A 13974-nucleotide genomic window follows, 5' to 3' on the forward strand; every position below is an offset into this window, starting at 1 on the left:
TAATAATTTATTTTTGAAAAAGGAGAAATGAAACTATTATCATTCAGTCGTGAATATAACCCAGAGTGTATAATGTTTTTTACAAACTAATTGGCATGATAATTCCGGCGGTCGCAAGAAATAGTTGTCATTCTGTAGGGCGCAAACACGAAATTGTGTATTCCAGCATTTGTAAATTGTGCTTTTTGGCTGTTTTCTATGGAAACCAAGCCGCGCATTCGCCCGTTTTGAGGTGCCTGTGACGAAAATTTGGGCGCACGAGTTGACCACTCCACCCAAGAGGAATAATTGTACATGTATAAAAGAAGTTAGTCAACTATAAGCCCCCAATCGGAAAGACCATCCCTGTTTAATAGTCAGAAAGCTATTTCAAGTATACTCCCATAAGGGGTCGTTCGCGTTCACATAATACGTAATCACTTTTTGGACAATTTTTAACCCCCCTCCGTAATCAGTTTTACACATAGCTACTGTGTCAAAATTACACTAGCGTAATCATTTGGAAACCCCCCTTCCACCTCGGCTGATTACGTAATATCTGAACGACCCCTAACCAAAACAAGAAGCTTTATCGATTTTATCGAGGGCCCACAAAATGATGTTAATTACAAGCTTTTTTGGGCCACATTTACTGTTCTTATATGGTTTCCGAACTTAAATAAATGGTTTATTTTTCCGCTATTGGTCGCCACAGTAAGTTATCGGCAGCATATTCAATTATTCGTGATAACTATCGTTAAAGATAAAGAACCGGAAATATTGTGTTATCGCTCGTGTTCTAAATTTAGAAAGACCATCATGGCCCTGCAACGAATAAAATTGCAGCCTACCTGTTCGAAAATACATATATTTCTGTAACAACATTTCTTGTAATTTTCAACTCATTCCAATTTCCAAGAAATATGTTCATAAATAGATACCATATGCACGTGGATATTTCATGATAATTTCGGCATTCTGACAAAGGTAAAGCAGGGTGTCATAATGATTGGCGCGTCGAAAATACTCAGAAGTAAAGTTATGACCCTTTGAAAAATAATGATTTCATTACAAAATGCACGTGAAATTTCAAACACGCCAATAATTCTGACACCCTGCTGTTCCCCAAAATTTTGTAACTTCTTCAAATCTATTTAAACCCTTTCTCAAACCCTATATTTAAGAAATGTCTGGATAGAGTCTGAATTCATCATATTAAAGTTGAAATGGTATTATTAGATGTTTTGAATTGTGGATACAGTTATTGTGTCTCCAGAGATATTTTATGCCGGCTATTTAAATCTGGGTATCAATAAGAACACAGCGCCGTTTTGATAGACATGTAAATTAATTGGAATTCCATATAACAATGATAAGTTTGGTATTCAACCCTTAAAATGAATATTTTCCAAGGATGGAAAGTCGAGGAAGGTATTTCCTTCACTGCCTATTAGCAGGGTGCTTTGCTTCATCCGCTGGAATTTCCGCAAAACTGATTTCCTCCTCTTCTCTACCGACGCCCTTCATATCCCCGTATATCAGGACTGGACTGTGTGTCACCTCCCTGGTCATTTGTAACATCCTCATGTGGTTAAACTTCACAACTGCCATGCAAGGCATGCGGACGGTGACTGCCACATCTGCCACAACTACTGTCAACTTCCTCTTTTCCGGTTTTGCTGGGTGGATATTATTTGGAGAGATTTTGTCCCTCTCATGGTGGTTGGGAATCAGTTTTATAATCGCTGGCGTGCTATTGCTCAACTCAGATCAGATTGACGAAAAGCGTAAGACTGAGTAAACGGGAATTCTGGGCGGTTATTTTATTCTGTTGTTAGTTAGCGGTAGAGGAGTGTTTTACATAGTATAACAAATAATTAAACAGTTTCATTACATGGAAATAATGTGACATGTTGCGGAACATTCCACGGATATAATAAATAATTGACATTCTTTGACCTTGTTATCCGTGCAAAGATGAGTTCAGATTAAACTGAAACTTTGCCAAAGTATTTCATAATGCCGTAAATGCCGGAAAATGAATTGTTTTCCAAACTTTCGTTATTAACATTGCTATTAATATAAATCTGCTTTTTAACTTGAATCTTTAAACGAGTCCTTTTATGTTGTCACAGAAGAATGATGGATTAAGACTTAGTAATGGTAAATTACAGGACACACCAAAGTTCCGGAACTTAATATTATTGATTGAAACCCAAATTATGCCGAATTCCCGATCGTTCAGTCTTGAAGTGCGTGCTGGTCGTCAAAATACTGGGCGCAAAAAATTTCCGGAACTCCAAATCTAAAAACTGAAACCTAGATTATGCCAAATTCCCATCGACAAAGTCTTAAAGTGCATAAAAATACCAAAAATCTCAACGTGACAAATTTTACAAATACCTGTACCTAGCACACGTCATTCTGCTTATTTGGTTCACAGGTTTTTCCTAGACTCTGTGATAGGATATTAGCTTTCTGTACCAGTTTTCCGTTATCTTAGAATTTATTCTGCTTTTATTTTATTCCCACTCTCGATTCATCGCTAGCAGTCCGGTTAATTTAGTACCTTTAGCGGGTCTCATTTAATCATTAGGTTTTATTAAAGAACCTCTCACCCTCTAAGAAAGTTTTCACCGCTTCGTTCATTTTTAGCTTTTACTAAATTTTCTAACACGTGCATTATTAAGGAGTAAAATGCCTCTGCAGGCATTCCAGTTCGGTATATATTTTAACACTTCATGCACGGGTGCCATTCTGCTTATTTGGTTCACAGGTTTTTCCTAGACTCCGTGATAGGATATTAGCTTTCTGTACCAGTTTTCCGTTATCTTAGAATTTATTCTGCTTTTATTTTATTCCCACTCTCGATTCCTCGCTAGCAGTCCGGTTAATTTAGTACCTTTAGCGGGTCTCATTTAATCATTAGGTTTTATTAAAGAACCTCTCACCCTCTAAGAAAGTTTTCACCGCTTCGTTCATTTTTAGCTTTTACTAAATTTTCTAACACGTGCATTATTAAGGAGTAAAATGCCTCTGCAGGCATTCCAGTTCGGTATATATTTTAACACTTCATGCACGGGTGCCATTCTGCTTATTTGGTTCACAGGTTTTTCCTAGACTCCGTGATAGGATATTAGCTTTCTGTACCAGTTTTCCGTTATCTTAGAATTTATTCTGCTTTTATTTTATTCACACTCTCGATTCCTCGCTAGCAGTCCGGTTAATTTAGTACCTTTAGCGGGTTTAATTTTAATCATTAGGTCTTATTAAAGAACCTCTCACCCTCTAAGATAGTTTTCACCGCTTCGTTCATTTTTAGCTTTTACTAAATTTTCTAACACGTGCATTATTAAGGAGTAAAATGCCTCCGCAGGCATTCCAGTTCGGTATATATTTTAACACTTCATGCACGGGTGCCATTCTGCTTATTTGGTTCACAGGTTTTTCCTAGACTCCGTGATAGGATATTAGCTTTCTGTACCAGTTTTCCGTTATCTTAGAATTTATTCTGCTTTTATTTTATTCCCACTCTCGATTCCTCGCTAGCAGTCCGGTTAATTTAGTACCTTTAGCGGGTCTCATTTAATCATTAGGTTTTATTAAAGAACCTCTCACCCTCTAAGAAAGAAGATATTCCTTATTAGGTTCTATGTTATTAAATTTCCTTGTGTTTGAATACTGTCACTTTTTAACTGTTCTTAGTCATTGTTATTTTCGGCCGATTTCTGCAACGTTACACCGGGTCATCATTTATTATTTCTGGGATGGAGACGACTTATATCTACATTTAACCTGAAGCGTTTGCTTGTCTGACTTACTTCATTAGACTTTATTTCAACATACCGTGTCGTATCATGCTTTATCGTGTCTCCTTCTTCAGAGACAGGCTTCTTTCAGCATACCGTGTCGTATCATGCTTTATCGTCTCTCCTTCTTCAGAGACAGGCTTTCTTTCAACATACCGTGTCTTATCATGCTTTATCGTCTCTCCTTCTTCAGAGACAGGCTTTCTTTCAACATACCGTGTCGTATCATGCTTAATCGTCTCTCCTTCTTCAGAGACAGGCTTTCTTTCAACATACCATGTCGTATCACGTTTTATCGTCTCTCCTTCTTCAGAGACAGGCTTTCTTTTAGTATACCTCATACCATGTCGTATCAAGTTGTTTTTTTTCGTCTCTCCTTCTTCAGAGACTGGCTTTCTTTCAGCATACCGTGTCGTGTCAAGTTTTTATCGTCTCTCCAGCTCCTTCAGAGACAGGCTTTATTTCAACATACCATGTCGTATCATGTTTTAATGGTCTCTCCTTCAGAGACCGGCTTTCTTGCAGCATACCATGTCGTATCATGTTTTTATGGTCTCTCCTTCAGAGACCGGCTTTCTTGCAGCATACCATGTCGTATCAAGTTTTTATCGTCTCTCCTTCAGAGACAGGCTTTATTTCAACATACCATGTCGTATCATGTTTTTATGGTCTCTCCTTCAGAGACCGGCTTTCTTGCAGCATACCGTGTCGTCTCTCCTTCTTCAGAGATAGGCTTTATTTCAACATACCGTGTCGTATCATGCTTTATCGTGTCTCCTTCATCAGACAGAAAGGGAAAAGCGTGGGGTGCCCTACATAGCGTGGGGTGCCCTACATAGACTGAAGGATATCTGGAAATCCAAACTCTCAAAGAGCCTAAAGATTAGATTGTTCATAGCGGCTTGTGAATCAGTACTGCTCTACGGATCAGAAACCTGGACACTGACAAAGGCTCAAGAGAAAAGTTTGGACGGGACATACACAAAGATGTTGCGTATGGTGCTGGGTATCTCATGGAAGGACAAGGTCAGCAATATAACTTTGTATGGTAGCCTCCCAAGGCTGTCAAACAAGTTACGAAGCAGGAGATTAAAAATGGCGGGACACTGCATCCGACATCCTGAGCTACTTGCCAGTGATTTAGTCTTATGGGAACCTACGCACGGTAGAGCACAGCAAGGCCGACCAAGACAAAGCTACTTGTCTATGTTACTGAAGGAAGTTGGGACAAACTCTAAAGAGGAACTGCGAACCCTGATGCGGGACAGGGATATATGGAGGGGGTTTTCTGGCGTAGATCGGACTTAGCTCCGACATAGTAGTAGTAGTAGTAGTTCATCAGACACAGGCTTTCTTTCAACATACCGTGTCGTCTCTCCTTCTTCAGAGACATGCTTTATTTCAACATACCGTGTCGTATCTTGTTTTATTGTCTCTACTTCTTCAGAGACATTCACTATTTCAGTCAAGGTATTTATCCTTATATTTATTATTGGTTTTAAAAATTTTTAAATTCAAATTTGTATTTTATTTATCAGTTTAATTTGAAGCACACTTGGACAAATAGAGCCTCCCATTTTGTTATTATTATCTAGATAGGTGATAGGTACCATGGACACTGGATCTCAGCAACTTACAGAAGATACTACCTGTCATCATAATAGAGTCTAATGAACTCTACCCACAGGTTAGTCAGGCAGTGGATCACACTCTGATGACATCTCCTTTTGGAGATTTCGGACTCTCAGACTACCTATACTAGTTGAGTGTGTTCCATAACCTAGCACCCTGCCTAAACGTTCGGTACTCCTGGACCTATGTGGCAAGCCTGCTCCCTGAACAAAAAAAAAAAAAAAAAAAAAAACCTAGCACACGACCGGTAAAGAATCAAATAACCTCCGGTGTCCGTATCTAAATACTACTAAAATTTAACGTCCGATTTTGTCAGCATTCTAAGTAGGTAGATCTTACATCTATCACTTAGACCGCCCCTTATTATTATCTGTTTAATATCTCTTGAACGTTTGTATGCACTTCTGAAGAATATAATTCACGACTAGTCAATCCCCTAGGGAAGAGAAAAGAAAGGATCATTGTAAGAGTTCCATAATTCCACATTAGTCCGGATCACTGCTCCGGTATTTTCTCATATTAAATTCATTAAAAAAGTTAACAAGACAAAAGTGTCATCCATCAAACGAAACAATCTCACATCAAAATGTAATTCAATTCAACTTGTCATATCATTTAATCATTTTGTCTTTGCAGATCAAAATGTAATTAAATTTATCTTCTCATATACAAAAGTTTTGGCTAAACGCCGAAAGAAATCTTGAAATATTTCCTCACCTCACACCCTGGCCAGTGGCGGTTATCGTTAAATATTGTGATGGTACTATTTTTATAAGAAGGCAGTCAAGTTGCTACTCTGCCGGCATTTTTGCAGAGCTTTTGGTACATCCTACTGATTAGACTTGGCTGGAAATGTCCTGAGACTGGAGCCGGATGGCTATATTTTACATATAGCAAATTAGCACTCAATATGGGTAACTTCCTCGCTATGAGTTAAGCACGTTAAGTCACTTCACAGTTAATGAATTCCAGGGGAGGTTCACAAGATACTTCGTACTTCATGACTTCACCCAGCATTGAATAAAAATTATTATTAGTCCCACGTGGGTATAGACTTTGAAAGGAATCTCAGTTTTGGGCGGCGACCCTTTCGGTTATACGGTAGTGAGACACTCAATTAATATTACGTTGTATTTCGTCTCCAGGAGGCAAGCGCAGTCGCTCCGCTCAATTGAGTGCAGGGACTTAAGGAGATTCTCAACGGTGGCGGTATTGGTGAACTGCCATCTGTTAAGGAGGGATACTGTAGGGCTTATCAAGTAAGCATCGTCTCCTCCCACTCTAGCTGAAGTCGAAAGATTGGTGAGAAATTTGCATCTCTGAAACGTGATCTTCAAAGTAATAGGACCGCTACTGTCAGTCTTTGACTACCTTCAAATTCATTTGGTCCTTTATACCTACCACATTTGGTACGGCCTCCTCCAAACTTGCAGACAGTTACTGTAAATTTGTATTCTCACAAAAAAATCTAACCTTTGATCTCGTACTGGTAGCCCAACTCGTTGGCTAGCTCCCTCCAGCCTTTTCCACCTCGACAGGGCTGGTCCAGCATCCTTGCTAGCTCTAACTTTATCTCGGGGTTTATTTCGCTGACGTGTTCCAGTTCAGCCCCATCATCAAACAGTGAAACAACACTGATGTGGCCCCCCAACGGCTTCTGAAAAATAAGAATGTCGGGTCACTATTCCGGGTTTAACTGCCTGGACTGGAACGGAAAACCTTTGTTTTTGCCTTTGTAAGATCTGTCAAATACCAGTCGATGAAATAGTGCTACCTCGTTACTCGAACATATTTCAGATAATATCATTTAAGCCCTAATTGCCTTGGACTCTCAACACTAAAAGTTAAATGGAAAGCATTCTTTGTAGGTGTACCCTAGGGACAGGGGTATTGAGGAACGACAGGTCCGCAACGTGACCTCGGACGGGGGGATGCATGTTCGCTACTTACCCTCTGAAAAAGGAACTCCCATAAGGGCACCAGAATCCCCACCAGGCTGAGCGCAATAACGGTGGCGAAGAGGATAGGTGCCCATATGACGGTGTAACCGTTGTCTTGTAGCTGATAAAGAGGTGGTTCTGACACCAGGATGCTCACATTATACCCGGACATACCAGGACCATTTTACATCATGCCTGTGGAGATTATCAGGGTGATGTTTCTGTTAATTGTAAGCGCAAAGCGTGTCACTTTAATTCATTTTCACGAATCAAATTATAATTGTATGTCCTATCGTTTCAAGAAATTTCTCATTGCTCACCTCGGATGAAAAAGTACGTTTAGCTGTGGCTGACTTTATCTCACTAGGACACAATATGACATTTCTAAATGTGAACAAAACATTAACATAAGTTGATAAAACTGGAAAAACTCTCGGCAATGCTATTAATAAATTAATGACAGTCATGACCAGTTAGCTCTTCAAACTTTCAGCTTATATGGGAAGTGGCCAAATAATCGACTGCAGCCCCCTATCTATATTATATATAGGAAACAGTGCAGTATCCTGCAACGCAGCATGGATGACCAACCACATGGCAACAATAGTACATGATAATCACTACACAATAAATAGCGTTGGTTGCAATCTCATCATGATCCGAAGCGATTGAATTGTACGAATTATTCGACTGTCAGAGTATATATTTCCGGCCGGTGTGCCGATCAATTAATGTTGTACAATATTACATCTCTCGTTTTTCTCTCTCTCTCTCTCTCTCTCTCTCTCTCTCTCTCTCTCTCTCTCTCTCTCTCTCCCTCTCTCTCTCTCTCTCTCTCTCTCTCTCTCTCTCTCTCTCTCTCTCTCTCTCTCTCTCTCTGGAGGTTTCTTTGTTGCTATGTATTTCATTTCCTATATATCCAATATCCATCCTCTAGACTAATTATAATAAGACTGTCATTTTCTGTACACTGTCAGGTGCAGCAGGCTATAGCTCCGGCCTAGATATAATGGGTACCAATAATGTGGGGAGAAGGACGCTTTATTTAGGTCTGAGAGATGTAATTGGCCAGGTTTTAAACAACAAACTGGCAAAGAATGACTTTAAATCAAACATAGTTGGCAAGTGATGACAGGACTTTGACATAATACGATACGTGAATAAAATCAGGTACTCCTTTATAAAAGAGAAAATGTCTTAGCAGTTACTAATAGTAATTCAACAATTTATTACATTGCACTTTTATGGCATAATGGCAAGAATTTTGTAAATGTTTCGAGGTTTCCTCAAATTTGAGGTTCAAAGACAGCGATTTCAGCTGCGATCAAGAAGAGCATGGTTCACAAGCTACGGGAGGACAGAGCTGAGAGTCGCAACTTTGTAATGTAGAAGCGTCCATTTACGTACCCTCTGCAGCGGCAGCGCTACCAAACATGGACCTGGCAAAATTAGAAGCAAGTTTTAAAACTGACACACAATTAAAATCGGGCATTGAGACATTTAGATTGGGTACCACAAAGGCATAGTTACACGTCAAACGGGGGAGGCGTCAAGACCAGTCACCTGCCGGTCAAAAGAGCCAGGTAAGGATTGGCAGGTAATAAATATTGTACACGTCAATAGCCACTAGTCTGTATTATATATTGCAATATGCGTGTATTAATACACTGTACACTTATATCTTCTCATTAGCAGATTATACTCCCTACAATTGTCTAATGGCAACCCGTAAGGTCACGTGAGGTCAGAGCTGGGAGCTACTCAGAGCTGGGAGCCAACTGAACCCAATTGAACCTAGTTCCCACGCAGTTAACAGGCACCCAATCAGCTTAATTGGGTGACCTATCAGCTTAAATCCCAAAACGACAACTGAACCCAGGTCATATCACAACTGCACCCAAATTGAAAATACGACAACTGAACCCAAGGAAATACGACAACTGAACCCAACGATCGGATTTTCAGTGATATGACTGTGGTCATTATCATTATAGGATAGATCATGACCACACGAGCAGATAAGTCCGGATCTGCCAACCACTCCGAAGCACCAACCTCAACAGACCGAAATTATAGCACTAGAAACCAGGCAGCAGCTAAACTAGAACGGTATTTGGAAACCTGTTAAACTGTTAGTGATTTCTAGTGACGATTGGGTTCAGTTGTCGTTTCAAAGTTAATTAGGTAGTCTGATTGGGTTTATAATTATTTTCCCAAGCTACCCTGTCTAGGAAAAGTTCAAATTGGGTTCAGTTGTCCGGTAGCCGAGCTGGGAGCTACTCAGCCGACATGTTTTAAGGAAAATGCATTTTCCACTTCAGGGGAAATAAATGTTAAATCTTAATGTCAGTAAGTAATATTGTACAAATATGTGTAGACTGTACATATAATTCTTGTGTACCTAATTCGGCGATGTATCATGTACCAACGCAACAATTCAAGAAACAAGTCAAACAATTAATTATAAACTAGGTATGCAAATGACGAGATTATATTTAATAAGATTGACACTGCATTTGCTACACACAAATTAACGATCAAGTTCAAGCTCTAATTCAAATTATCAAGCACATTAACCGTGAGCTCCGTGCAGTAAAGCATGAATTATAATCTCAGTAGCGCTCGAACGCACGCGTTTTATATCATCACAAGCTTGAAATCATACCAAAATTTGACTAAAATAGACGTGATGAAACGGTGCCAATCGATAAGATATGCTAATGATCGGGAAGCAGCATCTGATAAAAGCTTCAGAGTAATTCAGTAATTGGCACAACACATCACAACACTACGAACTCCATGGAGAAAATGTACAGACTTTAAGTAGTACTAGTACTATAATATATACTCCCTGTATAATACTCCGAAATATAACTAGTAAACACAATGTACTAGTACTATATACTCCCTGTATAATACTCCGAACTATAACTAGAAAACACAATGTACTAGTACTATATACTCCCTGTATAATACTCCGAACTATAACTAGTAAACACAATGTACTAGTACTATATACTCCCTGTATAATACTCCGAACTATAACTAGTAAACACAATGTACGCGAGAGAGAATTACGTATGGGGTTAACACCATACGAAAAGTATGTTTGCTCTCGATGAAAGGCAAGTAGTCTGCCTTGCTGTAATGGTAGTAGTGTACCACGTACACTACAGGGAATGGGAAGCTGTCTAGAACATTATATACGAGACGGCCGCTGCTGGAGTCAACATATTAATATATAATATGTAGAGAGCATGATACGCACACAGTACAGAGCTCCAAATGTACAAGTAGAACTAGCAAGAGCGATCATTATTCCAAATATGGCATAGTTACCTACCCTAGCTGCAAATGAGGGAAGTGTGACGTGATGGCGTTGTTGTATGTTGTGTCAATTTGGTACTAAGTACTGTACTGTAATTAGAGCGTGTAGCTTGGGTATAGTATTATTTCTGCAGAAAAATCTGGAGTGAAGGCGACTAGGTAGAATTATAATAAATTGTGTAGATACTTTAATGAATCAACACTAATTAAGTAATTACATTCGATGATTAGACCATTTCCGGATTGTAGCTTCAATTTCTATGAAATCTCGTACTTCAAGAAGCTAAATTTACTGATATTCTACCAAAATTTTGTACAGAATATGGTCAAACGGGATAATGGATGTCTCGGACATTATAACATAACCATAAAATGACATTTTTACTAGTAGGTACACTTATGCTCCAATCGCTTAAAGCAGTTATGTAACCGTTCTGGAATTAACCAGATACGAAAAATTCAGATAGAATATTACGTAATAACGTAATGTTTAATCCATATTGTAAAGGCTGGAGGGATATCGACGACAGAAAAATTACCCCCTGTTCACTAACTGGCCAGCTCAACCTTTTACATTCTTGACATGGCAACGATTACGACACGTGTATCAACCACGTCACTCCTTCGAAGGAGTGAGGATTTACTGCTTTTCTCATAGACCAATCCTGTGCCATGAGACCGAGTTAGGGAAATGTTCACGGGAAAAAAAGGAGGTACGACACTCACAATGTAATGGAAACCTTATGGAGCCAGTGAGTCGCTGAACTCTTGAAAGTAAATGTTTTACTGTGTGTAAAAAGCTTTTCGGTAAAAACATTATTTTATTGTGAAACTAAGGTCGTAATTTCAATTTTTGTAGACTTTTAAAGTTAGAATAATACTGCGGTATTTGTATCAATTGGTCGTGATTAGTAGGTTTTGCCAATATGCCAATATGCCAAAAGATCAATCAAACAGTCGCTAATTTGAACAATGTCTCAAAGATATGAATTGGAATTGATTCATTTTCAGACTACTAGCTAAAGCCTTTAGACTATCTATTTCAAATTTCTTTCCAGATGAGAGAGCCCGAGAAAAGTTCTACTTCAGAAGACCGACGACGCTTAGCTTGTTAATGCTGCTTATCATTGACATTTGCTTTCTGGGTATAGTATGGCTGTTAAGTGTTAATTTTGTTGATTAGTATCTGACCGATATAAAATGCTTTTATTGAGACTAAGGATATATCAAGCTAGTTTAAGTACATTACTGAACCAAGATGAATTGATAATTAATGCATCCATTGTCAACAAAGTCGGCCTGCCAACGCCCCTGCCAAGTTATCACTTTCACACCCGATTCATTGAGGCATAATTTGCTTTTCTTGAATTTTCCTTTAATGCGAGTTTGTTTAATCAAACCGATTTTGAATATGATGTTGTTCAAGCCAAATCATATTAGTCTAGATAGAATTACAAAATATTCTTAATCATCTTCAGGACAGAATCTTAAAAGGAAATCCCGAAAAGAGGGCCACAATCTCTCATTACACATTAGTCGAAGGCGAGGTATCATCACTATTGATCGAAATGTTTAGAATTTTTCGGATAAATCGGGGGAAAAAACCTTGGAAAATTCTTTGCCATGGCGAGAGTGGTAAGACTAAGATTTTACACGCTGAAAATAGTTTTTGCCATTGATCACGAAAGACCTTTTTATTTTCTCCACAATGAGAATTAAACATACTTTGGAAGTCATCAGGTGGCAATGGTGATGACCCATGAGTAATGAACATAAAAAATGATAAAATGTCACAATACAATGTCTAAAATTTAGGAAATTGAAGCCTAAGAACATCTATAGACGATTTGGAACATAAATCATCATCTTTTATTAGCATCAAATTATCTGGCACGGTTCCATTACCGAGCGTCTTGGATATATATATACGTTCACTTCAGAACATCAAAGGATTCAGCATCTATCCAAGGGCCGCCAGAGCGTAATGATTTTTATAAAATACATTGACCAGAATTAATTAAATGTCGAGTCAAGAAATGACCCCGAAGAGGAAGTATATTAATGTAAAATAGATTGTCGTACCTCCTCAACCCGCTACTGCTTTGCAGTTATTCATTTGTTGGAACCGCCTTAACTGGCGGAAATTCATGGACACAGAAGTAGACAGTAGAATGACTTTGCGGCTCATATTAGGAACTTTTCAGAAAAGTTTCTCCTCGATACAGATCATTACTTCTCTAGCTCTAGATATTTACACGGTCGTATCTTTATAATATATTTTACACGATACGTTTTACAGTCATCTCTTTGCATTTGATGGAGCTTTGAGCTGAAATCATAATGCTAAACCCAGTGTAATTGTATCTGAAACTACCTGTTATACCGTATACTATAATACTGGGTAATATAACGTATGTTGTTGGGTTTGCTTGATAATATTTAATAGCTTTGCCCGGACCCCAGGTTTGAACCGGTAGTCGCCGTACACCTGTCATTCTGTCATAGTCGTATCACCGGTATTTGAGGATAAAAACTTAGTTCTAAAAATACCGATACTCTAAGTTAATGCAGCAGCAGCGCCTGGCCCTGTCGCTTGTCAACCAGCTCGTGCCATTAATACCGCATGCTAATCAACCAGCTGTTGGCAAATTTATTATCTTCCGTCGTCGAAAGTATCAAAAGTATTTCAGGCAGGTTCGTGATGTGCCTGAGCAACAGCCTCTGCCCTCTCTTTCGGTTGTGTGTTTGTTGTCTTGGAGCGTTCCGCTTGTTTGGGGCGGTTTTTGTTGTTGCTATGATATCTAGTGGCACACCCTATCAAGGCTATTATTCACACTAACTGTTATCCTAACTAGATATCCTACTGATAGTTGTTCACGGGACACTCACGTATATTTCATTGTTAATTATTAATCGTATTTACGTAGACAGCACTCTAAATAATAATATAGGCTATAAGGGGGAGGTCACTCTTCTATTTAAGTTTTTGGCGAATGTTTCGTGAATGAGTAAGGGGCTGTACCAGCTTTCCTGGGCGAACGTAACCTTAGATAATTCATTTTTATACAACGCCGACGGGCTGGAGCTATATTTAAACACTGATAAAATCTTAAATGAGATTACCTCTAATTGACGTAAAAAAAGTTTGCAACTCGTACGTACCGACAAAAGCTAGTGATCTGCTGAATATGTTGGGTACCTATATATTAGGATAACTAAATGTATATCAGCTTAATATCTATCTGTACAGACAACAATTTAATTAGACTTAACGAAGAATCTCGAAA

General features: G+C 38.8%; 1 protein-coding gene across 1 annotated transcript; it reads right to left on the bottom strand.

Moving 5' to 3' along the window:
* Positions 1-1638: 1638 nt before the first annotated feature.
* LOC134815616 (uncharacterized) lies at positions 1639-7750 on the bottom strand. The gene is made up of 5 exons (XM_063824166.1): positions 7681-7750; positions 7371-7555; positions 6894-7077; positions 5654-6705; positions 1639-2388 (listed from the first exon to the last, which is right to left on the bottom strand). Exons 2-4 carry the CDS (start codon positions 7530-7532, stop codon positions 6515-6517), a joined length of 537 nt encoding a protein of 178 aa, XP_063680236.1. The 5' UTR covers positions 7533-7555; positions 7681-7750; the 3' UTR covers positions 1639-2388; positions 5654-6514.
* Positions 7751-13974: the final 6224 nt, after the last annotated feature.

This window comes from Bolinopsis microptera, chromosome 5, assembly GCF_026151205.1.
Source record: "Bolinopsis microptera isolate Bmic1 chromosome 5, MBARI_Bmic_1.0, whole genome shotgun sequence".
NCBI classification, from domain to species: domain Eukaryota; kingdom Metazoa; phylum Ctenophora; class Tentaculata; order Lobata; family Bolinopsidae; genus Bolinopsis; species Bolinopsis microptera.